The sequence below is a fragment of the Nothobranchius furzeri genome, chromosome 7 (genome assembly GCF_043380555.1).
Source record: "Nothobranchius furzeri strain GRZ-AD chromosome 7, NfurGRZ-RIMD1, whole genome shotgun sequence".
In the NCBI taxonomy this organism is placed as follows: domain Eukaryota; kingdom Metazoa; phylum Chordata; class Actinopteri; order Cyprinodontiformes; family Nothobranchiidae; genus Nothobranchius; species Nothobranchius furzeri.
The window spans coordinates 79494728-79519896 of NC_091747.1; the positions used below are offsets into that span (position 1 = coordinate 79494728).

General features: G+C 41.8%; 3 protein-coding genes across 6 annotated transcripts in view; 2 read left to right on the forward strand and 1 right to left on the reverse strand.

Moving 5' to 3' along the window:
* The window catches only part of pds5a (PDS5 cohesin associated factor A), a 35711-nt gene extending 32395 nt beyond the window's left edge, over positions 1-3316 (reverse strand). For 2 of the 3 annotated variants that reach the window (XM_070553836.1, XM_070553838.1), the window contains exons 1-2: positions 3188-3316; positions 2161-2316 (exon numbers count right to left, since the gene is read on the reverse strand). In XM_070553836.1, coding sequence (XP_070409937.1) covers positions 2161-2274 — 114 coding nt within the window. In that variant the 5' untranslated portion in view covers positions 2275-2316; positions 3188-3316. Of the gene's footprint in view, positions 1-2160; positions 2317-2978; positions 3100-3187 lie in introns of those variants that run through there. The other variant, XM_070553837.1, reaches the window with a different exon arrangement.
* Positions 3317-4109: 793 nt separating this feature from the next.
* Positions 4110-17336, forward strand: n4bp2 (NEDD4 binding protein 2). 2 transcript variants are annotated; one of them, XM_015954134.3, is made up of 16 exons: positions 4110-4486; positions 5364-6381; positions 7730-7854; positions 7948-8036; positions 8297-8373; positions 8491-8631; positions 10335-12724; positions 12818-12903; positions 13006-13051; positions 13182-13399; positions 13507-13631; positions 15191-15317; positions 15635-15811; positions 16184-16352; positions 16476-16599; positions 16738-17336. In XM_015954134.3, the coding sequence occupies exons 1-16, from the start codon at positions 4243-4245 to the stop codon at positions 16781-16783; spliced, it is 5202 nt and encodes a 1733-aa protein (XP_015809620.3). In that variant the 5' UTR covers positions 4110-4242; the 3' UTR covers positions 16784-17336. The 2 variants fall into 2 exon arrangements, 1 of the variants encoding a protein (XP_015809620.3); XR_008566037.2 differs by lacking the exons at positions 16476-16599; positions 16738-17336 and having other exon boundaries at positions 15191-15340; positions 16184-16262.
* A 2826-nt stretch (positions 17337-20162) lies between these two features.
* Positions 20163-23793, forward strand: rhoh (ras homolog family member H). The gene is made up of 2 exons (XM_015954133.3): positions 20163-20442; positions 21267-23793. The coding sequence occupies exon 2, from the start codon at positions 21557-21559 to the stop codon at positions 22142-22144; it is 588 nt and encodes a 195-aa protein (XP_015809619.1). The 5' UTR covers positions 20163-20442; positions 21267-21556; the 3' UTR covers positions 22145-23793.
* The last annotated feature ends 1376 nt before the right edge of the window (positions 23794-25169 follow it).

Consider the following 25169-nt stretch of genomic DNA (forward strand, 5'->3'; position numbering starts at 1 on the left):
AGAAGAAAAGTGACTATGTTGGTCAATGTAGATGGTGAAAAATTGACCCTTTCAGACGTTAGGCAAATGTTCATCTTGATTAGCTTTGACATTTGATCAGCCTATCATTCGTTATGTCCAATCCTGCATCCAACAGAATAAACAAAACATTAGAAAATGAGCAGCAGAGCAGCTAATCGGTTTCCTGGACAAAAATCAGCTACTGCATCCAGAACAGTTTGGGTTTCACTCAGGTTACTCAACCGAACTGGCTAACACCTATATCACAGGAAATATGACAAGATCCTTAGACGATGGTAACGCAGTTGGAGCTGTTGTCTTAGATCTGAAAAAAGCCTTTGGCACAGTGAATCACGAGATGCTCCAACATAAACTCAGCATATTAAAAAAAATTTCACATCCAGCTGTTAACTGGTTTAGATCAATCATTTCTAAAACACTAAAAACTGTGTGTTAAAGTCAATGGAATTAAATCAAGCGTTAAAAACTGTACAATAGGAGTTCCACAAGGTTCCATCCTAGGTCCATTACAGTTTTGACTACACATCAATGACTTATCCAACAGTTGTAAGTAATTAAGTAAAAAGTAAGTAAAAGTTTATTTATATAGCGCCTTTCACAGATATAAATCACAAAGCGCTGATGTGAAGTGTGTCTAGTGCCAAACGTATGCTGATGATGCCGTCATCTATGCAACTGCAAAGACACCCAACAGGCTGCAAAGTTACTGAATGAACAGAGTGGGGGTGTCTCACTGGTTCAAGAATAACCTTTTGACCCTGAACTACTGTAAAACCACCCCCATGTGTTTTATGATCAAAAGCAAGATTCCTGACAATTGTACTGTGCTCATTCACCATCCAACAAGTGGATGAGTCTGGCTGTTGTTTTGGATTCACTTCTTAAATTTGAGTCCCATTGTGTCCAGAACCATTAGGACCAACCTCAACTGCTTCCATTTGATAAGGCCATATTTACCTGTAAAAGCTGCCCAGCTGTACCTACATGCCATGATTCTGTCTCACCTCTCTTACTGTGTAACTGTTTGGACCCAAGTAACCCAATCTGCTTTAAAACCTTGTCAAACAAGCCCAAAACATCCTGGACCAAAAACCAATGAAGTGGCACCACTGCAAAATACAGGAGACGTACAATCTCCTAAGTTTCGCTAACTTATAAACTCTGTAGTAAAATTGACATCAAAATGTCTAAATGGCCTTGTCCCAGAGCTGGTGAGCAGACTGATCGCAAAAGCCAGCAGCACAAGAGCTACAACCACAGGAGTAGCCAATGGAGACTGCAAACCACAGAAATACAAAACATCAGCTGGTCAATCCTTGTTCTCATTTAGAGGACCTCATATTTGGAACAATCTACCATGAGCAATAAAGCAGTTAACAAATTTTACAACTTTTAACTCCCAGGTGAAAAAAATGGCTGAAACAAAAACAAACTTGTGAATACTGATGTTTCTAATCAACTAAAATAATTTATTGATATTGATTGGGTGTGTGTGCATGTGGTGTTAAATGTTATAAATGCTGCTTTTTGATTGTCTCTAAATTGGAAACAGGTTGAACTGATCCAATTTAACCATTTAAAATTGTCAAATACATATTTTATTGTCTCTAAAAGACCAATCAAGGACTAGGTGTACAAATTAGCCTCTGGCTAGAAAACCTCTGTACAAAACAACAGTGCATTGCCCTTACATGTAACATTGTCTTTTGTGTTGTCCTTGTACAATAAAACCAAACTAAACTAAACATCACATCCTGCATGCAACATCAGTGTCCTCCAGAGTGATCCAAAAAGAAATAAAAAGGGAAGCCCCTATTTAAACTGTAAGGAGAGGACTCCTGCAAGACATTCACAGATAATGCAGTAAGTCTGAGCTAAATAGGATTAAGTATTTTCTCACTATACTAAAAGTACTCACCATGTTAAATATCTGATATTGACCAGCATCAGCTCTAATAGATTGAGAAAATGTCCTTTTGAATGATCATGGTTGATATATAACCGGCAATACAGTAAAAGAGCCTGCCAAGTAAGTCAGTCATAATGACAGTAAAGTCAGAGGCCAGTGTGTCCAAGTCTATATTAAAATTAGTGGAGTTAGAGGATGTTTTTGAGCAGCAAAGAACCTCATCAACGTACCTTCAATCGTTTGACCACCTCATCATTACTGATTTTATCTGTGATCTCTTTTACTCCGGGTGGATAGATGATCTTCCCGTCCCCCGCCGGTTTTTGCTGTTGAGGGAACTCCATGCTTGTTGATACTGTATAGTCCACACGGTCTTCTACTGGCCTCTATGGGTCAGAAAACAAAAGTTCAACACAATCATGCTACCGCACTCACCAAAACCTCACTTTAGACATCATTTTACAGCATCACAAGATCACTGTAACCCGTTAAAATTGATGAAAGCACACCTGACTATTAAACGACATTTGGATCTAGTACACTTATTAAACAAATGGCCCAAAATGAAGTAGCATAATGAATGTTATTAGCTTACACGCTAACTTACCACAGCTAAAGATCAACTGTTTACTTATCTTTACAAGACAACATAAACCTAAATAAAAGAGCATGACTGTTACCTAGACTACAAGTATATCTACCGAGGTACGCAAGTGAGCAAGCACTTTACGAACGATACAGCCGGTGTGTCTACTGTCAAACAGCTTCTCGAGTTAGCCAGTTAGCTAAACAGTTCAAACAGCCTTAGCTATCATTTTGCGGGAAGGAAGCCGTGTAAGCTAGGCTAACTGGCTAGTCTACTGTGTTAGCGTAGGCCGCAAACTATCCAGGTACCCATCACATCTGCGTCCACGGACAATCAGTGAGGAAGTCAAGTATCCTATCATTTATGCTTCAAATAGCCGTGCCTATGGTTACTTCCTGTGGTTTTCAATTAATTCAACAACTTTGATCTGTTTAAAAATGTAGCTAATTTACTTGTTACGACCTTTTGTCAACTTCCAAGCATCGCTTCTCACTGCCGCTAGTCACTGGCGAGGCAGGGCTGCTACCGTCGCCCTGAGTCCTCTCTCTACCAACAACTTGCCCCACGAATGATTTGAAACACACCAACACATGCTAAATCGACCCATTTCCGAAAAACACCGACAACCTGAAACATGTAATATATGCGACGCTCTTCTTTTAACGTATTACCTCTCAAATGGGCCGTTTTAATTCATTAGTCTCACTCAGATTGGTTTAGTTTTCGGCACAAAGCTCTGTCCGTTCAGTCAATGCTGTGTTTGAAGGCTGGGTGTGGAGCGCCCCCATCGGTTGAAAAGTAGTATTACAGCTGCAAATCCATGGCGGGAGATGCAGTATACAGCAAACAGCATTCACATGACAGGAAGAGTCGCGCCTAAAACTAGAACAGTGTTTGGACATGCTAATAATTCTTTAGAAAAATAAATTAAGCAAAACCCTGACACATGGCTTGAGAGATGCCCGTTTTCAAAGTGGCTTAAATCAAAATAAATTTATCACATTATTAGGCGATTATTATTCTTTTATTGACCAAGTTAAAAATAAATTCAATGAGACATCAAATTTATTTTTTCAAGAATGACTTGGTCCTAGAAGGCAGGACAAGAGCAATACGAAAATGTTCACATAATTCAAACACTAAAACCAAAACAATGTCTAGACAATAAAATGTTACTAAAAACTTAAAGTGGAACTAAATTCATTATTAAAATCTGCTACAATTGCCAATATTTAGTGCTTTAAATCCACCTAATAAAATCGGTTTTTATATGTTTATTTTCTTCTGTGGGTTTCAAGAAAACATGCAGTAGCTACAAATACAAACTCTTTTGTCCAATTCAGTTCTGATTCTGGGGGTAGAGATTTCAGTTTTTTTTTTGTTTTTTTTTATTACGCAAATAAGAAGGCCAAGGACAGAATTGTGGACGGAAGATATCTGCTCATATTATAACATTTACAAAACACTATATATGAAAATCTCCACCAAACTGCTGGTGACGTTTGGCAGGTATTTTATTGCGAGGGGAAGCTTTTATTTTGTAAGGAATTACTTCCGGTGTTCTCAACGGCTGCTGGAACGTAAACATTCCTCCATTCCTCTTGTGCTGCTGTAGGTTAGCTTAAACCCGACTTACTGTAATATATCACTGTAGCATGTTTTTGTTTCCAGCATTGAGTCAGCTCCTGGTAGCTACCCGGTCACCTGTTAGCTCTGTTAGCAGCTAATGACCGTCGGTATGCCTCGGAAAAGGAAAAACGGCCAAAGCCCGGCCAGGCAGCCCGCTGGGCCACCAGAAAGACACAACACCACCAGTCACCCGCTGCCTCAAGCATACCACCTCGGTATGACGAGCAACTTCCAGACCAGCAGCGCCGAGAAGGAGAGGGTCGTTAAAAGCATGCAGGAGATGTTTTCACACCTGGACCCAGATGTTATACACATTGTGCTTTCTGAATGCGACTTTAAAGGTACCAAAACACACGTAAGCCAAGCTGTCCAACTAGTAGCAACGGTTCAGGTTGTAGCTAAACACTTAGCTCAGCTGGGTGGTTTGTGGGACTGATTTTTATCGTAACTGAAGCACATGGCTGTACATCAGGACTCACCCAATGGGTGAGGTTTACAAACCCACGTTCTCCCAGTCCACTTGTCCTCTCTGGAGACACGGCATGTGTTATTTGAATGGCAGAATTGTTCACTATTACTACCGTTAGTATCTTTAACAGTCCAGCTGCTACCAGTGAGCATATAATCAGAATCAACAGTCGTGTTTTTTTTTACTAGACATGTAAACATTTGTTTAAAGCAAATTAATTAAGTGTGATTTTAAGAGACGTACCAAAATATCTGATGGTGATCAGCCAGTATTCAGCAGGATCAGCTTAATGAGTGATCAGTCAGTCTGAAACAAATAAACCGGATTTTCCCCGGATCCATGAATGCATCACTAACAAACGGTGATAAAAAAACAAACAAAACATTTTTCCTACACCATGAAGTCACCATGGCTAAGTGCTTATTCATGCTGGCAGTTTTAGATCTTTCATATGTATGTTGCAGAATCACAGTTTTAATATTCATCAGAAATTGAAAAAATAATTATATTTTAAATATTTTGTTAGTAATTACACATCAACCAAAATTAGAATCAGCAGGTCAGAGCTGGAGGAGGATCGGAATTCAGTACTGATTCTTAAAACCATTGTCAGTTTATTTCTAGAGATTTTATTTTATTGTTAAAGATAATTAAAATTATTTCTATGAAATTAAATATAACCTGCTAGCATTTTGGTTTCTGCTTTACGCATGTATTTGTATTGCCATCATTGTATGTGTGTCTTGTAGTTGAAAATGCAATGGACTCCCTTCTGGAGCTGTCTAGAGCTGCTGAGGTGGTGACCCCGAATCCTCCACCTGTTTCTGGCTTTGAGCGCACTGCTGCAGCCTTGCTCAGCCCTCGTCACTGTTCTGGACCTAAACCGGAAGCAGGCTTGTCCAGTCCACTGCAGCAGTCTTCCTCTCATCCTCTGTCCACCAGCCTCCTGACAGAAGAGCTGGATCTGCTTGTTGATCAAGAACTGAGGACACTAGCCACACAGCAGGATGTTATGCAGGAGCAGCACGGTAGCATGTTTTTATGTGCTGAAGCAGCGTTCTCCTCTTTCCCTCCACTGCCCATCCCTCAGCAGAAACTCCCAGAGCTGCTTCAGACCAGCCTAGAGGCTGGATCTAGTGAGCATTTTGGCAATCAGCCAACACTATCGGGGGGTGTGGTGGAACCTTTGTCTGGAGTTTCCTCTCCTCTCAACCAGCTCAGCACCTGGGAGCATCAGATCCCTGAGATGCAAAATGACATACTGGATTTCACCCACTTGATGACAGAAACCTCTTCAGATAACTCAAAGCCTCCTTTGGACCTGGTAGCCTCAGGACGCCCTTCAGCATTTCAGGTGTATAAAAAACAGGATTCGTCCTCTGAGAGGACTGAACCCAACGACTCAGTCAGTGGAACAAGATCTCAAGAGAACGAATCCTCCCATCTACACAGCCATAGGTCAGTACCCTGGAACTTGGCACCGCCAGTGTTTTCTCCCCATTTCCATGGAAACAAGAGGCCGACCTTCATCACCCCTGTTGCTCAGACATCCTCCGTTTGGTTTGGTCATATGAGACATGCCTCCACATGGCTGAATCAGGGTCCTGTCAGTCAGCCGCCTCTCAGACCTGCTGCTGCTGTTCCGAGGTCCTGGGTCCTGCCGACTGCTCCACAGACTACCTCCCACTCCAGCAGGCTGCATTTGCAAGGGAAGCTGCTTGTGCTGCTTCGTGGTGCTCCAGGATCTGGAAAGTCAACTCTGGCGAGGTAAAAGTACATCTGACAAAATGTTTTGGTTTCTTGTAATATGTGATCTTATTCTCATAACTGATATATGTTTCTGTAGAATGAAAACAAGTTACAGTTTAACAGAGAGCTCATTTGTTTTTTAAAAATAACAAATGTGCATATTTGTAATAAAATCTGACGTGCACGTTGACCTGTGGCATGTGAACAATTGGCACTGACATGGGTCCATAGAAGGAGAGAAAGATATTTAATGCTGTGTTCATGGGAGGTTTCATGGGAGGTTTGAAAGCTAATCCTAGAGGTAGGAAGTTGTCTAAGCATCACCAAAACAACTAAAATAAACCAATAAATGGCAGAAAGAAGACTGAAACAAAACCTGAATGGATAAAAACCTAAAAGAACAAATAAAGTTGGAGTTTTCTTTAGGATTGCACATTGCCAGATTCATGGTGCTTCTTTCCTCCTGAAGGAAAGATTTGAAGTTTGCTGAACTTACAACCATTTCCCTTCTGTTTTTCTCTGTGTCTGGTTCGATGACGTCGCTTTGGTGACGCACATTTGTAGTCCTGGACTTATTTTCACACAAAACCTAAAATAGCGTTTCCCCTTGTTCGAAAATAAGCACGTTCTTGGTATCAAGATGAGTCTTTAAAATTCACGGACATCATACGTGAAGTCCTTGGCGGAAAACAAGCGGAATTAGAAAATAGTGTTTTTAGCCTCAGGCCCATGGTCTGGACGTAGATGGGCATGACTTAGGCTCCCTATTTCCAGCCACTGATGATGTGAAACTGTAGCTTAGGTCAAAAATGAACAAAAAGGCTAATCACATCACCACACCTACGGTTAAATTATAGGTGGACATTAAAATGTCAACACTTCCTCCCAAGTTCTGATGATGCATTCTGTCAAAGATCCACAAGTGTTTAAGTTCACCCTAACTAGAGGTCGACTGATATTTGTTTTTCTATTGCCGATACCGATGCTGATAGATAAACGTCATGGTCGGCTGATTAGTGCTGCCGATATTTTGGGCTGATTTTCATGGTCGATATCGACGTTTTCCACCGCATTTTCACCAAACTTCTGAAACTGAGTCAGTTTTTCAACAGCCATATTTTTTAAATCATTTTCTTGAGCCGGTATGTAAAAAAAGTTCTACACTTCATCCTGTCCATCTAGTGGACATTTTTTGTTTCTGTCCGGGCAGTGTCACAACAAATCATAGCTTTAGCCATTGGTTGTTCTCGTAGCTACGGGATAGCAGTCACAGCCGTTTGTGGCTACAGGTGTGCCCTCCTGGCTACAATCGGAGCTCGGCCTCCATGTTACATCAGTTAAAATCCATCTTTTTGTGTCTCTGTAGAGCCATGTTGGAGCAAAACCCAGATGGAGTTGTACTAAGCACCGATGACTACTTCACCATTGGGGGACAATACCAGTTTAACCCCATGGTTCTGGGAGAGGCCCATGAGTGGAATCATAAACGAGGTTAGAAAATCCTACAGCAACAACGTATTTGGATTATTTGTGTTTTGTTGACCTCAGTTCATATATTTCTCTGGTGCCACCTTTACGTCACAGCTATGGAGGCTTTTCAGAGGGGCGCCAACCCCATCATCATCGACAACACCAACATGCAGGGCTGGGAGATGAAACCCTACGTGGCTCAGGTCTGGTTATTCAGCTAGGACAGGCTAACTGTTTAACTCATGCTCTTAAAGATCAATAGTCTGTTTTTAAACCAGATGAGCTTAAAATGATTAACATCTGTACTTTTAGACATGCAAAGTGTGGCAGTTTACATGAGAATGATTCCCAGTAACCAAAGCAGGCTTTTAAATAACAAAATCAATAATGTTGCATTAGATGTGAGGGGTAGTCACTGTTACTTATAGATGGCAGCATATCATAGTTTTTAAGTCTGCTTCAGGCTCTGAGACACGGATACAAAGTGCTGTTCAGAGAGCCAGATACCTGGTGGAAGAACAAGCCCGGAGAACTGGAGAGGTAACATCGTGTCTGGATTGAATTCTGGTACACATGAGTGAAAAGTGGTGCCGAGTGCAACTTAACCAGTTTTTATTTTGGTTTGTCTTTTGTATGTGTGTACGTGCACACATGCAGGCGTTCCATCCACAACATTCCAGTGGAAACGATCTGCCGCATGCTGAACGGATACGAGCGCTTCGTCACAGTCCAGTCCATCATGGGCTCTCACATGCCTGAGTTTAAACAGCGCCCTCTTCAGGAGACCAGGAGCCCCCTGTGAGTGCTTTTCAAAGTGGGTTTAGTCCAGTTCTCAATTCTCAGGAATAAAGCCTAGTTTATACTTCTCCATCTGTAGAGGTGCAGAGACATGCAGAGACTGTGGTGGCAAGGGCTCTCCAACAGATGGAACAGAGTTCAATTTTCTAACTATCCGTCAAATGTGATGGAGGCAGCAAGCCTGTGATTGGTCAGGACGCCACTTCCTCAACAGCACCGCCATCCCCTCTGGAAACAAATAAAACGAGAGTTGAACAAATCATTGTGACCGACACGGAGCAAATTGAAGAATATCTTGCGGACAAAGTCAGACTATATAAAAGTTAATACACTCGAGTCATAACTTAAGAAGCACAAACACATGCAGCAAACATTTTACTCTCTGACGGAAGTTATGAGAAATAAGATTTTAGAGGGGGCGACTGCATGAAGAGGTAGAGGAGAATGAGGGACAGACACATTTTTCAGTGTTGTAAAGTTTCTGAGATACATAAACACAATGTAAACACACAACGTGTCAACACACCACAGACATGACTGCAATGATGGCAGGATACCCCAGAAAAGCGCCATGCCCTCTGTTGTCCTGGCAACACTAACAACACTAACACACCCAGCAGAGAAGTCCACCCATCCATTGTCTGAACCCACTTCGTCCATGTAGGGTCGCGCGGGGGGTGGGGTGGTGGTGGGGGTGGGGGGTGGTGCCTGGTGCCTATCTCCAGCCGTCACTGGGCAATCAGGCGGGGTACACCCTGGACAGAGAGCCAGGCCATCGCAGGGCAACACAGAGCCACACAGGACACACACACACACACACACACACACACACACACACACACACACACACACACACACACACACACACACACACACACACACACACACACACACACACACACACACACACACACGCACGCACACGCGCGCACACACACACACACACACACACACACACACACACACACACACACACACACACACACACACACACACACAATTTAGACAGACCAATCAACCTAACAGTCATGTTTTTGGACGGTGGAATGGAAGCCGGAGTACCCGGAGAGAACCAACAGAGAAGTATAAAAGGAAAACATTTCTGTGTCTATAGTGTGTGTGTGTGTGTGTGTGTGTGTGTGTGTGTGTGTGTGTGTGTGTGTTTGTGTTTGTCTGTGAACAAACTTGCTGACAGAGAAGTATAAACTAAGCTTAAGACAAATCCTGCTTTCTGAAGCTCACCTCTGCTCTGGCTGACTTCTACTTCCTGAAACAGGAGCACCAGAGCTTTTTCCCACAGAGATCGACTCACAAGACATTAATTTATACTAGAGACCACTGCAGAGGTGTTAAAATGTGTGAACTTGGTTTTAACGTTATGGTCTTTTAACCTTCTGGAGGCAGGCGTTGCAGATATGCAACGTTAAAACCTACCTACCTGGTTACTCCACACACGTATTTCATCAGCATTTTTTAACTCAGAAGTTCCCTGAAGGACTTAGTTGTTCGTCCTTTTCTCAAAACTTATTTTGAGCCTGAGAGGGTTAAACGATATATTAAATTTTAATGTTATTTTTGGTCTGAGCTATGAAAAACCTCACACGGCTCCAGAGCTGAGTGTTGACGATCCCTGAGTGATTATGTAGTTTATGTTTATTACTAGTTGTCATAATCTGTTTAATATTATTTTTCTTTCTGTTCAGCTCAGTTAACCCCGACCTCGTGGGTCAACCTGGACTGATGGAGCAACATAAAAAACCTCAGCTGTTTTCCTCCCTTCCTGATGTTTCGTCTCTCAGTTGCTCCGGAGAGTTTGGAAGACGCGAGGACACCAGCTGCAGATCCACAGAGTCCCTCAACCACCAGGAAAAGCCTTCCAGCTCGCCTGATGGTTCTGATGTGGATAATGTCACAGATTTGGGTGACTTAGATGCTCATCTGGACTTCCAGTTAGAGCAGCACCTCCCAGAAGGAGACCAGAGAATTCCAGACTGCATTGTGGAGTCGGTGATGAGTGAAGGGGATGAGATGAATGTGGCGTTCTCTGCATCTATTGGACAAAGGGTGAGGAGGGAAAGGGCGAGCAGGAGGTCTGATTTTGACATGCAGGAGCCTGTAGATCTTGTGAAAGACGCTGACCGATCAGACCGACAGAACTCCAAGGATGAGGAATCAGAAGATGGTGAGGCGACAAGGCGTGAAAAGGAGGAGGAAGTGCATAAGACGTTTCATTTCGTTGGAGACTGGCCTACTGAAGGGACTCTTAAGCAGCGACAAGTGAGGAGAAGAGAGAGGCAGGTAAAGGAAAGCGAGGAGGGAGGAGCCATTGATGATGACAACAAAAAGGGAGTGATGCCAGGGCCAGATGTAACTGAGTTTCAGAAGCTTCTTGATCTTATTCAAACTGGTGAGGTCCCAGTTCAGATGAGCTCTTCGCCCTCTCAGTCTCTTTCTCCTTGCTCTGGAGCAGACTCCGATGAAGAAGATGAGCAAGATGGCAGCAAGTCCAGCAGCAAGGGTGAATTACCGGATTGTGTCCAAGACTGGAAGGCAGCGGACTCGTCTGTCAGTGTGGATTTAAGAGCTGATGAATGGCAGAGAGTTCAAACGGATGATTTAGTGAGTAGTATCAGTGAAGGGGATGGTGGAGAACTGGTTGTGTTCAAATCAGATGATTCCAACTTAACCGGCGCTTGCAGCAGTAAAGAGGGAGACTCCAGTACACCTGATCAGGTCAGCACGGATGTGGATCTGAAAGATTCTGCAGAAAATGGCAAAGAGTCTGCAGCGGAGGCTGATGGAAGTCTTGTCAGCGAGACGTGCGAGAGTCCGGCGTGCAAGGGCTTATCAGAAACACAAAGTTCTGGAGGCAGTCTGGAGAGAAAGCAGCGGCAAGGTCGTAGGTCAGGGAAACCGTGTAAACTTGCCCTCACATTCACTCAGAATTGTCCTACTTCTTTACCGACCGAGCTGATCCATCCTAACGCTACAAATGAACCCATAGATGACAACACCAACAAGGTTAACACAGAAGTCTGTGTGTGTAGTCCTGATTGTGACAGCAGTCTTAATCATAAAACAGATCTGGACCTGCTGTCCCGGCCTAAATCTGAGGAACTCTCACAGCTGCTGGCTCCTTTGGCTCTGGTGGGAACGAGCTGCTGCACGCAAACAGAACCTCGGGACTTTGCTCTTCTCTGGCGCCTGAATCGATGCGCCCCCTCTGACAGTTCAGCTGTCGCTGTGAGCAGACACTCCAGTGACGTCACTGTCCTAGAGGGCCATGCTTCTTGTTTTGAGCCGCAGCCCGGCCCCATGGCTTCTGCAGCAGCTGCCAGTCAGGTTCCCTACCGTGTAGTGCACGAGAGAGGCACTCAGGTGGAGGAGAAGGAGCTCGGGGTGACTCAGGACCAGATTGGGAACTTGCAAATTCTGAATCGTCATTTTAAGCTTGTTAGATTTGACACACTGGAGGATTTGTATGACAAATGCCATCAGGACTTAGACTGGACCACCAACCTCCTGCTGGACTCTGGAGAGAGGTTCTTCAGGGAAGAAGATGCTGAGGAGGATGAGGAGGTGCATATTGCAGCTGGTGTAGACCAGCATACAGCTAGTTGGTTATGTGAGAGTTTTGATACATCAAATCAACAAACTGAGACTGAAGGTGATGGTCAGACGTCAGCCTGTGGGACAGAAAACAAAACAGATTCTTCTCTTCCAGTAGCAGACGAGCAGCGCTCAAATGCAGCTTCTGGTGTGGAAACATCTACTCCATTAGAGCTTTTCCTTCCTGAAGCAGAAAATGGTTTCCAACTAAAACCTAGCCAGGAAGGAGGAGCTTGGAGTGGGACTGCGAAACAGGAGGATCCCCCCAATGAGCCGAGGGTTGATGTTCAGGACGAGATGGCCAGCATAGATGAGATCAATCGGCTGCTGCAGGCTGAGCTAGAAGACATAGAGAGGGAGGAAAAACAGAGGAAGGAGCAGAGGTGCAGCCAACATCTGGATATTCAGTCAGTGGAGCTCACCCTTCCCACCGAGCTGGCGCTACAGCTAGCAGAACTCTTTGGGCCTGTTGGGGTCGACCCAGGTAACTGATGAGCTGTTAACTGAACCAACTAGATATGTATCATATATGCATCACTGAAATGACTCTCTGTTCTGTCTGGCTCTTTGTTCTAAGGCTCATGCTCTGCAGATAATTTTGCGGTGCAGATGGACCTGAATCTGGCTAAACAGCTTCACCAAAAGTGGAAGGAAACCATCCAGGTGTGAAGTTTAGTGTTTTTCTATTGATTTAATGTCTCCCTGTGGTTGTTTATGTTGTTTCATCTGGAAATAACGTGAGTGTGTGTGTGTTTGTGTACTTAGGAAAGACAAAGACAAGAAACTCTTTCTTTTCACTTACTTCAGCAAAGTAAGTTGTACCGTACCTAAATGCGATTTTAGATTTTATCTTCGAAGCATCAGTAAATCGTTAGGGACAGACCGACAGGGATATACACTGTCTTGAATATTTATTCTTTCTGTTGGCTCTTTGGGTTTAGTGAGCAGAGGGCAGTCCCAGGTAACCAAACACGGACCACATGAGTCGACACACCCAGCTACTTTCCTCACCAGTAAAGACGGAGATGCGCCAGGGGTCAGCCAGTCAGATCCCTGTGGTCAGATGCCCTTCATGGACCACTGGAATGTGTCCCATCCACACGTCTCTCTTAGAGAGATTATAAAAGAGGAACAGGCTCTGCAGGAGAATGTGCAGAAGGTAGGTTTTATTATTTGTCTTTTATTTTTTTTGGGGGGGGGGGGGGGTCATCAAATAATCATTTTTTTTCCTTTGTTCAAAAACCTACCTTGTCGTTTCCCTTCTAGACAAGACAGAGTCGTTGTGATCTTGACCGTCGGGATGGAGCCACGTTGTTGAAGGAGAAGCAGCTGTACTCGCTCTTCCCCACCATCGACAGGCATTTTCTCCAGGACATCTTCAGAGATCACAAGTGAGAAAACTGTTTTCATCATCTCAGACTGTGAGTGTTCAGAGTTCGGTGAGTGAAAGGTAGACTGAGTTCAGAGCTGTGTGTCCAGCTTCACCAGGACGTTAGTGTCTGTGTGCAGCAGGTGTTGTGTTGAGATGCATCAACGAGGAAACCCAAGATAAATTTAATAAGAAACGGAAAATCATTCTGGAATGGCTTCCAGCTGAAGGTGTTTACATCCCTCAGGAATATCTAGGCTTTCCCACCCATCCACCCAATACATCTGTGTTGGTCTTTGTAAGGCTTGGATAAACATTTAAACCTGTAATAGCTCTGTATCATATTAGCGGAAAGACAAAAGTTAGTGTTATTGTTCAAGTATTACTCATCACTTCCCCCTAGTGGTGTTTCCTTCCTCCCTCTGACAGGAGGGACACTTGTCATCAGTCTGCACCTCTCAGTAGTGCTCTGAGGGAAACTGAGGCCTAGTCCACACGTAGCTGGTTTTAAAAAAAAACGAATATCCGCCCCTCCAAAAACTTGCATCCACACCACCTCGTTTAAAAAAAAAAAAACTCTGTCCACACGTACCCGGATAAATACGTTGTTAAGGACATGCCAGACCTGTAGGCGGCAGTACTTCCCCCGTTCTTAACCTCGTCCTTCGTCTGTGGTCTTCCGCAAGGAGCAGTAATTCCACTTGCAAAAACAAACAAGCAAAAAGCGCTTGGACAATTGATAAAGCGAGCGCAGCTCTGAGGGCATCCATGCTGTCGGCTAGTGTAAACACAGGTCGCACACGTGATGTCAGAATTTTTTTGTGGCGGAAAGTGACCTTAAAACTCCGGTTTTGTCTGTCCACACGCAGACACCCAAAACAGAGAAAACGCAGATCTTCACTTTGGCCGGAGTTTTTAAAAAGATCCGTTTTCGTGTGAAAAAACTCCGTTTTCGTGTGGATGACAGGCCAAAACGTAGAAAAATATCTATGTTTTGGCAGATCCCCGGCTACGTGTGGACAGGGCCTAAGACCTATGTCAAAAGTTAAGAGAGCAGTTTTTAGTCAAAAATGTCAAATTTAGCTGTTCAAACAAGCATTTGTATTAGGGATGCACCAATACCGATATTGGTATTGATACCTGTGCAGATACCGATACCAGGAACCCATACCGATGCAGTTGCTTGAAAGTGGCTTCACTGTAACTTCTCATTTCTGTTCACCTAATAATTTAGTTTTGTGATCATTTCTATTCATGTATTTTACTTTTTATCTACCATCCTGTTGAAAGCAGAGAAGAAAATAAAACCTGTATTCCAATTCATAGCATTTTTTTGTGTGGTGGAAGTATCTGTATCAGTAATCTGTATCGGCGAGTACTAGATCAAAGTACTGGTATCGTATCGGTTTGGGAAAAAGTGGTATCGTTGCATTTATAATTTGTATCATTTCTACTGATTTCCTTTGGACAAATCTAAATCCAACATAAAATCTGACTTATTTATTCTCCGTTATAAATGGGAGAAACGGGGGGATGTGTTTATCCGTCTGAATAATGTTTTTGTGCATTTCCTTGTTGCAGTTACAACCTCATCCAGACAGAGACGTTTATCCGCTCTCTACTGAACGAGGAACCTGTGAAGACCGTAGTTGCTCCTGAAGCTCCTCGGTCCGACCCCCCCAGAGCAGCCAGCAAGGATAGAGAGAAGGTGTTCACAGGAAGGCTAGAAATGTGCTGGTTTAATGTTTGTATTTTAGCTTGATCTGTTATTGTTAGTTCTTATGAATCCAGACTTGTTTCTAAATCTAAAAAAAGAGTCAAATTTATTTTTGACTCAGATTTATTATAAAATTTAATCATAAAATGATCATAAATGAGTTGAACCTCCACATCTCGGATATTGTTTTATTTAGTTTTTAAAGTGTTGAGTAGCGACTCCATTAGCTGAATAACATGTTTAATTTCCTCTCTTTATCAGAACTGTCTGATTAAAGGTCTGTGTTGTGGTTTGTTTGGACCTGACAGAGGCAGAAGCTGGAGGAGTTATCCGTAGTCAACTATCAGGACACCGACGACCCGGAATATGAAGACTTCAGGGCCGAGGCCAACCTTCAGAGGAGGCGACAGCTCGAAAGTTTTGCCAAAGCCGCAGAGGCCTACAAACAGGGGCGCAAAGAAGTAGCCTCATTTTATGCTCAACAGGTGAGAATAGTTTCATGATTAATCGCATCAACTGAGCGGTTCAGTTTCCTTCTCATAGGCTGCTGTTCCTGTTTTAGACCACCAACTCTACCGCTTCTTGTTTTAGGATCAAATGACAGGATAGCCACCTGAACTGGAGGATTCATGTTTGAAATCTGGAACTTTGATGAGATTTGTCAAGATGTAAAAATTCAAAACATAGCATTTAGCCTTTCTTTAAATACAAAAAAATCAATAAATAATCTAAACAGACCAAAAGAAAAACCAGCAACAGTCATGTATTAAAGTTTAAAAAAATGTCTTATTTTTCCAATTCTGAGTGGGTCATTAATGGACTTGTGAGATGTAATGTCATGTCTGCTCTTCTTTTAGGGACACTTACATGGCCAGCGCATGCGTGAAGCCAACTACCGAGCAGCTGTTCAGATCTTTGAGAGGGTCAACTCATCGCTGCTGCCCAGAAACATCCTGGACCTCCACGGCCTGCACGTGGACGAAGCCCTGGAACATCTGGCTCAGGTCTTACAGGACAAAACAGCAGGTGCTCTAACCTCCCCTACTGTCATACATATTAAAGCACCTTGTTATTAACCGCTGCACACTTCTGTTTGCATTGCGGTGTGAATGTGACGTTTACTGTATTCGGTTCATCTCTTGTGAGCAGATTGTGAGCAGGGTCTGTGTCAGCCCCAGCTGTCTGTCATCACAGGAAGAGGGAACCACAGCCAGGGGGGAGTGGCCCGCATCCGGCCTGCCGTTATAGACTACCTCACCAACAACCACTACAGGTACACACACACACACACACACACACACACACACACACACACACACACACACACACACACACACACACACACACACACACAGACTGAGCTAGACACGTTTGCCTTCACCTACCTCGTATATATCTCTTCATCTCTCAGGTTCACTGAGCCAAAGCCAGGCCTCGTGTTGGTCTCTTTGAAGTGAAAAGCCTTCGTGTATGCTGCTGGTGCCGCTGAGATCATTTCTTCACCTCCTGCTCCTCCATTTAAAGAAATGTACATATTTTTTTACAGTGTGCATAAAATCAGTCATTCTCTTTTAGTGTTTGGTTTTTACTCCCTCTCATCTTCATCTCTGCTACTGATAATTACATATGTGGTTATGTTTGACATTAATTATTTAATTCTGTCCACATAATTTATTGCATTTGTATGAAGCACATATGAAGTACTTTTTACATACTTAAACAAACATTTTATCTCTAAAATAGTTTTAAAATGTGTATCAGCCTTTATGTGTTTCACAGTGGTTAGCTGGCGGAGTTATTTGTGCTTTGAACATTTCTCCATCTGAAGTCTTGCTTCACTCAGGGTGTACGTATCTGTTTGAGCCATGCTGACTCCATGCAGATTTTAACATATTTTTGAGATGCAGTGAATGCACCACCTTAGATGATCGAGATCTGGTTATCTCAGACTTTAGGTGATGAGTGTGTCAGTCACCACAACCTGAGGTCAAAGGTCATCGTAAAGGTTAAACAACCTCATTTAACAGACTGAGCAGCCTTTACTGTCCTTCTGTAGGGACTGCCCTCCTTCTCTCAACAGCTGCCTCCTTAGTGTAGGACTTTAGTCGAATTAGTGTTATTTAGTTGAATACAGAGCTAACTCTAGCTGGTAATACAGGTGTTAAATCTCAGGTGAGGTATGTTGAGTGTTTTTCTCTTTTAAGGCCAGTGGATTGGTTGCAGCTTTAAAAACAATAAAAAGCAGATTGTGCCAAAATTTGTAGTACTTGTTTTCCAAAGACCACTGCAGGAGTTTTATGCATTTAAAATAAAAAAATTCATTTACTTTTGTGATATTTTTTCCACAAAGGTTTGATTATCCAATATTTTTAAAGCATACTAGGTATATAGGAGAAAAATGTGTGTTTTTAATCTGCTTTGTTTATATGATTTTTACAGAGATCCTTATAATGTAAAATAAAAGTATTTGTTAACATTTTGTGCATATGTTTGTGTGGATTATTGCTGTATTTAGGCATCTGCAAAATACATTTTCAACAATATAAATATGATGGTGATAAGTTGGTGGTTGTATTTCAGCTCTTTAGATGTGAGTTGAGGTTAGTAACCATTAATAACTCAGCTTACAGTTTTTTAATTGCTAACAAGCTTTCACCCATACGTCAGATACTTGTTCTAAACTCAGCACAGACTCCCACAAACACGACTGGCCAAATGGAGAACTGCCTTCCCAAAAACACATCTTGATAAACATAAACTAACTCTTCATTTCAAAACAGAACATATCTTTCTCTGCACACACTACCTTCACCCAAAAACTGGACATCTGTAAAGTGAAATTATTCTGTCCAAAAGTAGAACTCGTTTTCACTTCACAAGATATATTCAGCCAATCAAAGTACAGCAGATTTCAAAATACTGGCAATTGTTGACATTAGAAAAACTGCGTAGAGTTTTATGTTTCAGTTTCAGAGATATTTGCATGCAAAACATGCAATCCATGGTTTTACACTATATTCACTGGTTGTGAACCGTATGTCCATACACGCACATTTCAAAGCATTCCAGTAACAAGCTAATTCCTTTTCTGTTTTTTTTTTTTGTTTTTGTTTACTGTTTATTTCGTGAAGTACAGCAGGAATTATGTTTACAGTATGAAAACAGAAAAATGTCAGCATTATTGCTTGTAGTGAACAAAATATCAATGAAACAAACAAGAGCATTCTGAACAAAAAACCAAACAAAAAAAATTAACAGCACAAAGCCCAGATAGAAAGGAGGCAAAACACACAAAATTACTGTAGCTAATCTCTGTGATCTTCTGGGTTAGGCCACATGTTTTCATCAACATCGCACCTGACATCATCCAAAGCAATGCACCTGGGATAACACTGCTTGCTATGTTGGATCCACCCTTGGCAATCAACCATGCAGCCAGCATCCATAGCTTCCAGCAGGGACATGTGGTCATGTGGCTGATGGTCGTAAACCTTCCACCTCCATGCATAAAAGAACTTCTCTATGGGGTTGAGAAAAGAATTACGCTATTTCTGGACATATAGTCATCGTAGCTCCATGACTGTCACTGTTCCTATCAAAAGGAACAGTGCAGAGCTGCTTCATCCGCACTCCGTGTTTGGACAATGTCTATGTAATGGTTGTGAAGCTGATGCTATCAATATTGTCAAATATCTCATGGTCCTCCTCATAGTCTGAATTTCATGCAGTTTTATTGCATTACTGTAAGTCAGTGATGTTTTTTCTCTTAAATATTTAAAGATTTGTTCTCATTTTAGAAGAAATACAATTTTTTTTCTAAATTAAGAAGAAAATTTGCAAGGGTTTGGCTAGTTTTTGGGTTTGGCATTAGCTGCCTATCTTTGTTCGCCCTCAGTCATGGTTGAATTAACATAAATGTTTTAGGATTTTTCCACAAGGTGTTTTTTAACCTGTTCTGTGTTTGCTGCTAAATGTCCTTTTACTTTTTGATGGGGCAGTGGCAGTGCTGTTGACGAATTTAAAGGAAGCAGTGTCCTGTCTAATAACAAGCATGTGATCTCGGTCACTTTGGACGGATAGTTAAAAGTTTGGGCATGTTTCCATCACTCTCTGTGTGCCTGTCGGAGAGTCCTCGCGCCAACGTACAGTGCTGTTGCGTGTCTCCGTACCGACGCAGACGGCGAAGTATAAGTCAGCCTTGAGTCGTAGCAGATGGCTGCTTATACTGAGCCAGGATCCTCTGGAGGTTTCTCCTAGTTAAAGGGAATTTTCCTCTCCACTGTCACTACATGCTTGCTTGGTATGAGGATTGCTGTAAAGTCACTGATGTAACAAGTCAGTGACACGATGCTGGGTTCCCATAGATAGAAAACTTTTAACCAGCTAGAATGATGAACAGAACTTGGTATACTGTTTAATACCATCAATTGTACTTTTTGCTTTGGAAAACAACTTGAGATGACTTGTTGTGAATTGGCGCTACATAAATAAACTCCATTGAATTGAATAAAAATAACATTATTTTTCTTTTGTGTTTCACCAAAAAAGGTTGGCTGGAACACAATCGGACTTCCTGTTCAGTTCACACAGGTCAGCTGAGCTGCAGCCAAAAGGATAATTGCCATCCATCGATATTTGTTTTGATCGTTTAACTTAAATGGTAGTTTTTTTTCTCCCTTCGACATCATCTACTATAATAATATCAGCTTCTATTGAAGAGGAGGTTATTAGTGTAGTCAGTCCGTGGTGTGCACCTGCAGTAAAAAGCAGAATGAGAAAATTTGTCAGAAGAGAGATAAAAATCAAGTACAGCTGCTGAGGGGGAGGTAAGCGCTTCAGTCACTTCTCCACACTCCAACAAGCGGATGCTTTTTACCTCTCTCTCTCTCACTTTCTGACTTCCCTCCTTCACCCACCGCCCAAACTGTTCAGAAGGATCCAGAACATTTATCCCTATCTATCCGTGTCGTCCTAATCTTCCATGACCTGACCTGACTACCAGAGTTGTGCTGACTAAAGTTTAATGAGTCGTTTTTCTGGTCTGACTTCGCAGTTGGGTGAAGGTTCAGAGGCATCAGCCGACATCCGTCTGTGAGAGATTGGACTAACTGACAAGGTAGGCCCTACACATCTTCTCTCTGTCGCCTTTATTCTCAGATCAGGTTTGTAATTTGTCTTGATTGCAACACATTTCTTTATGGATTATATATTTTATTACATTTTTCAAAAAAGTTGATTATAAATCAGAAAATGAGCTGTTTTAATAGGTTGAAAAAGTTTAATTGTTGTAATAAGGTTTAGTCTTTTCTGTAAAATATCCAAATAGACATATTCTTGTAAGATCACTGAGGTGAATGGTGGAAAACCCAATGATGAATGCGTCGCATCGACATGATCTTTCCATCCAGATGTCATGGTGGATTGTTTTGAGGTTATTTCTCCTTATGCTTTAGATAAATACTCCAAAACCGCCCATGAAAACTCAGAAATCATCAGAAATCATCAGTAAATCTTTAGTTAACCATGAAAAAAGAAATATTTGCATCTCTGACTCAAACTGACACATAATTTGAAATCAGCTGTCGTGCTTGATACTAAACTACAGGATCAAAATGTCTGGTATTAAAATGAAAGAGCTACAGACTGGTGGATGGCAGCTTGGTTCAGATGGATGTTTTTTTCTAGAGCACATGTCTTAAAACTTCAGGATCAAGCTGTGAATTCTGGGTCACGCCCAACCATGCATAACGTTTACTTCCGTATTCCAACCATTGCTACAGATGAGTGTTTTTATCCAGGAAATAAGCTGCTGCTATCTGGCCTTGTTGACTGGGTCCAGTCTGACAGATGTCAGCAGAAACTGTAGGCAAATAAATGAAAGATCTATAAACTGTGGATGTGGCTAACCTACGGTATCCTCCCTTCTCTTGTCTTCTCCAGTTAGCCTTCTGATTGGGTCGAGTGATGATTTGAGGAGAAGTGCTCGAGTCGAACCTGCTGCAGAGACCGAGTGGACGTGAGACGCGTCGATATGGCCTAAAGACCCAGGAGATAACTTCCTTTGCTGGGGAACCGAGTCACACCAGATCTATCGGTATTTGATTAACTGAGGTCATTCTGCAGAGGAGCTCTTCCACTGATGGAGTTTCCATGAATCAGATCTAAACCCAGCCTTAGCTACAGGCATTCTACCAAGAATCCCACACAGACGGAGATAATAACCAGCAAACATGAATGGGATGACGGATTTGTCTGTGAAATGTGTCTTGGTTGGAGACAGTGCGGTGGGTAAGACGGCCCTGCTGGTCCGCTTCACCTCGGAGACCTTCCCAGACTCCTACAAGCCCACAGTGTTTGATAACACAGGAGTGGAGGTGTTCATGGATGGGGTCCAGATCAGCCTCGGCCTGTGGGACACGGCGGGCAACGAAAACTTAAGGCAGATCCGACCCAGATCGTATCAACACGCTGACGTCGTCCTCATCTGTTACTCTGTGGCTAACCCGAACTCCCTAGCCAACATTCAGCGCAAGTGGATTGCTGAGGTGAGAGAAAACCTACCCAAGGTGCCGGTGCTGGTGGTGGCCACGCAGACGGACCTTAGGGAGATGGGAGTTCATCGAGGTAGCTGCATCACGCCGGTTGAGGGGAAGCGCGTGGCTCACGAAGTGCACGCCAAGGGCTACCTGGAGTGCTCATCTTTGAGTAACCGCGGCGTGCAGCAGGTGTTTGAACACGCGGTGCGGACAGTTTTTAACAAACACAAGAAACAAGAAAGGAGACGCATGTTCGGCATCAACCAGTGCAAAATCTTTTGACCTTTGACTTTGTTCGGTTTTCATCGATTTTGCATCTTGGTGTCCTTTTCAGACTCAGTCGGACATGGAGGCATGCAAGCAGCCAGACCGGGTTCCACTTATTTCACTTCAACACCAAACACACGAAACCCAAGCACATAATAATAAAAAAATACACCTAACTGATTTTTTTGTTCCAGCGTAAAGAAGTGGACGTTCTTTGGATTTTTTGATACAATGATCCCAGATAAACCTGAGACCCTTTAAAACAGTTTATGTTTGAATCCTGATGTTACGACAAACCAAAGCAAACATAAAAAAAATCCTACAGCCTTGTAATTTAAATACATGTTCATGCAGTTTTACCAAAATACTTTGTACATGGGTTGTATTCATAAAGTTAATGACATTCTAAATGTTTTCATTTTTACAGATATCAATAAAGTTAGGAACAAATAAATGAAAGAGAAAGGTTAACTTGAAAACTTTTGATTAACTTTGGAGTACATCCTTTAAAAACTGTAAGAAAATTTGTATTAAAACGTAATCTGTTCTAGGTCAGTGTGTTTCACAAAAATCTGTGCATTCTTTGTTTTTCATCTAATTTATTATACATACAATCCCTTTCAGACTCCCGTTTCTACACCTTACTTACCAGAAAACATCGAGTATTTCTATTAAAAATGTAAAGTCTTATTTTAAATAAAAAATAGAAAACAAAAAGTGAGATAAAACAAGCTGGATTTAGTGCATTATTTACTTATGAAAATCATGTAAACATTTTATTTTAGAAAAAAAAACAGAAAATAGTTTTATTTTCTTGAACTAATTGAAGTTAAACCTTCCAGTTTCTTTATTTATTCACAGAAAAGCTAATGCAGCGATATTGGATTTCAATATTATAAGAATGTTTGTTTCGGTACACTTTTGTGTCTACTGTTTACTTTTCACAGGAAAAAATGCTGCAACTTAATATTTATGAGTAGATGTAATGACATTTGTTGTTCTTTTACTTCATGTTTTTGGGCGCTTGTGCTGGAATTTAAATTATTTGTGCAATCTGCTCAGCGGTTAGCGCCTGGCTGTATGTAGTGAGCTGAATGAACTTTTGTGAATCATACACTTCACAACCATTAATTTATATATTCTGCCTTTAACACTTGGTTTTGTTTTGCAGTGTAATTACATTTTTACAATACTGTACATAATTAGTGTGTTTTTCATCAAATATCCCCTTATGTGTCTTAACAAGCTGTTGAGCCATCACACGAAGAGTGAAAACAACCTGATTTTGTAAAAAGCCTCTAAATAAATATTTAAGTTGAATTTTACTTCATTCAATCTGAAATCAGTGAGAAGGCTTTAATTATTCCCGTTGATCAGGCAAAACAAACAAAAAAGATATAAAGTATTATGAATGTTTTACTTTTCCCCCAAGAATTCATGTAACCATATCTCTGAGTGTTATGAAACATAATTATGGAGATTTTATACTTCAATGAATGAATGAAAATGACTACATGACTGTGTTGAGCTCACACACACACGCATGCAAACGCACAAACACACACACACACACACACACACACACACACACACACACACACACACACACACACACACACACACACACACACACACACACACACACACACACACACACACACAAACACAGGAAACACCTGTCCTGTGTGAGTTCAGTACCACAGAAACTGAGTGATGCATTAACACAACGCAGCTTCTAGTCAGTAACATTTCTGATTCTCCTCAGAGACTAAAATGATTTATTTACTCTAACCTGAAGCACACACTGCTTTATTTTTATTACTACTGGGATGGTTCATCTGAAATCATATAAATTGGTGAAGTGAAACAAAATCTAGATTTTTATTGAATTTCCTCCTCAGTATGTCCTGAAATTTATGCAGAACTTTAATGATTCGGTCTTTAAATCAGGCGTCTTGGAACAGGAAAGTATCTATAGCAGGGCTATTCAATTCTGGTATCCGGTATCCAGCATGTTTTAGTGGTTTCTCTGCTCCAACACACTTGATTCAGTTGTTGAATCACCTGGGCTGCAGCTCATCAGGCTCTTCAGAAGTCTGTTAATCACCTGCTGATTGAAATCTGGTGTTAAAACAAGTTTAAAACCAAAACGTGCTGAATACCGGCCCCCGAGGCCCGGAATTGAATAGCCCTGATCTACAGCTTGCAAGAATGTCGCCTCTGAAGACCAGGAATTGGTCTGTGGTATGAGACCTCCAGTCACTGGGTCAAAGACTGGTACCAGTCTGTGGATTGCTTGGTAATAGCAATAGTAATTGCTTTCTTTGGAGCAATCCTATGATGACATTTTGATCTGCCTGGAATTTAATTTGAAAAGTATTTGTAAATAATATATATATAAAAAGAGAAGAAGTGAGACAAAAAGTTCACACTCATATTATTACAATATTTGTGTAATAAATACATTTCAAATCATGCAAATTACTGCAAATTGTGCTAAACAGATCTAAAAACAGAGCATCGCTCCTCTGCAAATCAATTAAATCATAAAATCTTAGTTTAAGGAGAAACATGAACAATTAGTCCTGTTTTAACAAATCCCAAAGTTTATTCTGAACAACATCCACTGGCAGTAAAAAGTACAGACATGCAGCAGTGGAAGCAGGTGTGTGACCATAAAGGGCTAAAGCAAAGTTTACCAAAGGATGCAAGCAGGTTGTGAAATGCACAGAACTGTGCTCTTTTCTGCCGTCTTCGCTTGTCTCACTGCTCACGTTCTTCTGATGTACGATGAGTTCAGCAGTTTCCCCCTGCAGCTACTTTAGACAAATGGAGGCTTTCTCTTTGTGTTCACTACATTTTACTGGTTGTCACTTTTTTGCTGTTTACTTAGAACTTCCACCTGCTGCCAGAAGGAGAATGACAGGAGACAAAGTCCTTGCTTTCATGTATTTGTGTGTCTGATTTTTTGAAAATTATTAAATGAACCACTGGATACATTACATTATCAGACATTAAGCTAAATATTGATGTGATAGGA

Coding starts and splice junctions, on each gene's coding strand:
- n4bp2 (XM_015954134.3), top strand. CDS start 4,243: ATGACCGTCGGTATGCCTCGGAAAAGGAAAAACGGCCAAAGCCCGGCC. Junction 8,374..8,490: donor AAGCCCGGAGAACTGGAGAG/GTAACATCGTGT, acceptor GCACACATGCAG/GCGTTCCATCCACAACATTC. Junction 13,400..13,506: donor TGCAGGAGAATGTGCAGAAG/GTAGGTTTTATT, acceptor TTTCCCTTCTAG/ACAAGACAGAGTCGTTGTGA.
- rhoh (XM_015954133.3), top strand. CDS start 21,557: ATGAATGGGATGACGGATTTGTCTGTGAAATGTGTCTTGGTTGGAGAC.